Raw genomic sequence first — 2761 nt, 5'->3', positions numbered from 1 at the left:
CAAGTGCATGCAGGAGATTGTATGCGGATGCGCGGTGCGTTTCTTAATATTTATGTCCAAAAGAAAAAAAACTCAAGTACTATATGGACAAAAATGTTTTTGTACTGACGATTCATTACATGTGCATTTGCAGGGTAAACCGGAGAGGGAGAATACAAGATCAACTAGGTGCGGCTGTGCTGCCAGGATCAGGCTGCTGAGGTCGGATGACAATGGATGGTATATTTCAGAGCACAGGCCGCTTCACAACCACTCGCTGTCAAGTACTTGGCGAGAAAATGCACTGGCCTTCACACAGGCTCATTGATCGCTACGCTAAAGATCTTGTTAGGCAGCTGAGAGAAAACAATGTTAGCCTCGGAAAGGTTTTTAGCATAGTTGGCAGTTTTTTTGGATCAGTAGACAATGTGCCATTTACAAAAAAGTCGCTGAGGACGCTTTGTTGCAAGCTGAACAAAGAACAATCTGATTCAGATGCCCGGAAGACAATGGACATACTTGCAGAGATGAAGGCAAACGATCCAGAATTCAACTATACTATCCAGGTTGATGATGAGAGCAGAATAAAAATACTTATGTGGGTTAACAGGCGCAGTGTAGAACAGTACAGGTGTTTCGGAGATGTTGTGACATTCGATACAACATACAGGACAAATCTTTATGATATGCCATTTGGATTGTTTGTGGGAGTCAACAATCACTTCCAGAGCATTATTTTTTGAGGTGTCATGTTGAGGGATGAAAAGGAGGACACATTCAAGTGGGTTTTCCGTGAATTCATTAGGATGGTTGGCGGCAAACACCCACAAACAATTTTAACAGGTACGACTGTAGTTGAAAACAGTTCTTAATTTTTTCAGTGTTAGACTGATGTTCACGCTGTAAGACTCTGACATGATGACATTATCCATTTATTTGCAGACCAGGCGCGATCGATGGAGTTGGCAATAGAAGCCGAAATGCCCAACACAACCCACAGGTGGTGTAAATGGCATGTGCTGAAGAAAGCGAAGGAATCTATGGCGCCTTTGTGGAGCAAGAAGTCTGATTTCAAGAGTGAATTCCACAAGCTGGTGCATCACATGGTCACAGAACAAGAGTTTGAAGATGGATGGTCTGCAATGCTTGATAAATATTCACTTAGGAAGCATCCGTATCTGACTCAAATATATGAGGTGCGGCATAAATGGGCAAAGCCGTATTTCAGAGGTGTTTTTTGCGCGAAAATGACCAGTACTCAACGTAGTGAAAGTGCCAATCACATGCTTAAGAGTTATGTCCCGCCAGGGTGCCCAATCCATTTGTTCATTAAACAATACGAGAAGCTTCAGTTCGATAGGGACTCGGAGGAGAGTTTCCAGGAGAAACGGACTGCTCTGGTATGTTCCGGCCTTCAAGACTAGATTGTTTTTTCCAGTCCGTATAACATTTTGCAGAACCTTGTGCGCAGTACTGACTTAGTTGTGTGTGTTTTAAATTTCTCCAGAGTGGTGTTCTGTTGAAAGTAAATCTCCCAATTGAGAGGCATGCTAGCAGGATTTACACCAGGGCAATGTTTGAGCAATTTGGCGATGCTCTGTACAAGGCAGGGGCTTATGAACTGGATGTTGCTGTACCAAAAAAGTTATACATTCTTACTCATGTGGATGCTCTCTCTCGTGAGAAATGGAGCAAGGTCCAGTTTAAGGTTGAGGTTGATGATGATCAGGCATTTTTCAACTGTGAGTGTTGTATTTTCGAGCACTCCGGAATGGTGTGCTGCCATGCACTCAAGGTAAATACCATATCTTGGCATGTTTGCTGTGCAAATGGTTTTGCCGCTTACTAAACGCGTGTCTGTGACGGCAGGTTATGATCGAGCTCAAGTTGAGCAAGATACCAGAAAAGCACATATTGAAGCGATGGACTAGGGATGCCCGTGATATCCTGCCTGATCATCTCGTTCGGCACCAGAAGGACAAAGGGCCACATGGCTTTGACACTTACCATTTGCGGCGAAAAGGGTATCAATCCCGACAAAAGCCATTACCTATTTGCGTGAACACTATTCAGATTGATGGAGAAGAACTTTCACTACTAATGGCGTGAGACTGATGTTGTTCATACCTTCGGTTCGGCCATGGATGTCAGCTCCTGTGCTCGGCCATGGAGTTCTACCTCCTAGCTCGCTGGCTCGTTCTTCCTGCCTCTCTGGTGCGTCGTGCGTGGGTGGGTGGGGGGAGGATGGTTGGAGAAGATGAACTGGGCGGCGGATGCAGTAATTGCGTGAGATGACTAGACCCCCTGATAAGAATTGATGTGTGGTGGGCCATCAGGTAACTTTTTGCACGTCGAGACGTGACGAAAACAGTGTGATGGCAGCTGATCCATCCGGCCCATCGCGAATCTTGACCTCCACGGCCCTAACAAATTACACGGTGTGCTGGTAAAAACACAAACATGTTTAATTACCGAGGCACAAAATCATGTTGGGGCCCATGGCCAAAACATGATTCTGATTGTGATTTAAGAAGGGTTATTAGAGTCGTTGGCCAAAAAAAAGTGTTGGTACTTGACTGAAGCTGGACGATGGACAGCTGGTGCTCTTTGATTGAATCTGGTCCATCTCGCCCTAATCTGCTGTTAACGAAGCATCATCTGTACACACTGAACCATCGCGTGTGTCGGGGGATTAATGGAGTGGCTCACGTGCGAGAACGAACAACTGTCCATATGGGCGACCCACTTTTTTGCTGCATGCGCATACTCGAGTGTACCTGGT

At 45.4% G+C, this 2761-nt stretch overlaps 1 protein-coding gene across 1 annotated transcript; it reads left to right on the top strand.

The window, feature by feature from the left end:
• The first annotated feature begins 579 nt into the window (after positions 1 to 579).
• On the top strand, positions 580 to 2187 carry LOC123114141 (protein FAR1-RELATED SEQUENCE 5). Its single transcript, XM_044535516.1, has 4 exons — positions 580 to 822; positions 922 to 1379; positions 1487 to 1774; positions 1849 to 2187. The coding sequence occupies exons 1-4, from the start codon at positions 729 to 731 to the stop codon at positions 2086 to 2088; spliced, it is 1080 nt and encodes a 359-aa protein (XP_044391451.1). The 5' UTR covers positions 580 to 728; the 3' UTR covers positions 2089 to 2187.
• Positions 2188 to 2761: the final 574 nt, after the last annotated feature.

This window comes from Triticum aestivum, chromosome 5B, assembly GCF_018294505.1.
Source record: "Triticum aestivum cultivar Chinese Spring chromosome 5B, IWGSC CS RefSeq v2.1, whole genome shotgun sequence".
In the NCBI taxonomy this organism is placed as follows: domain Eukaryota; kingdom Viridiplantae; phylum Streptophyta; class Magnoliopsida; order Poales; family Poaceae; genus Triticum; species Triticum aestivum.
Note: the sequence above shows the minus strand (reverse complement) of the source record. Positions and strands in the feature narration are given on the sequence as shown.

Bases quoted from the DNA above. Each gene is read 5' to 3' on its own strand.
- LOC123114141 (XM_044535516.1), top strand. From the start codon at position 729: ATGTTGAGGGATGAAAAGGAGGACACATTCAAGTGGGTTTTCCGTGAA. The intron at 1,380-1,486 runs GTATGTTCCGGC...AAATTTCTCCAG, and splicing joins AGGAGAAACGGACTGCTCTG to AGTGGTGTTCTGTTGAAAGT. The intron at 1,775-1,848 runs GTAAATACCATA...CTGTGACGGCAG, and splicing joins TGTGCTGCCATGCACTCAAG to GTTATGATCGAGCTCAAGTT.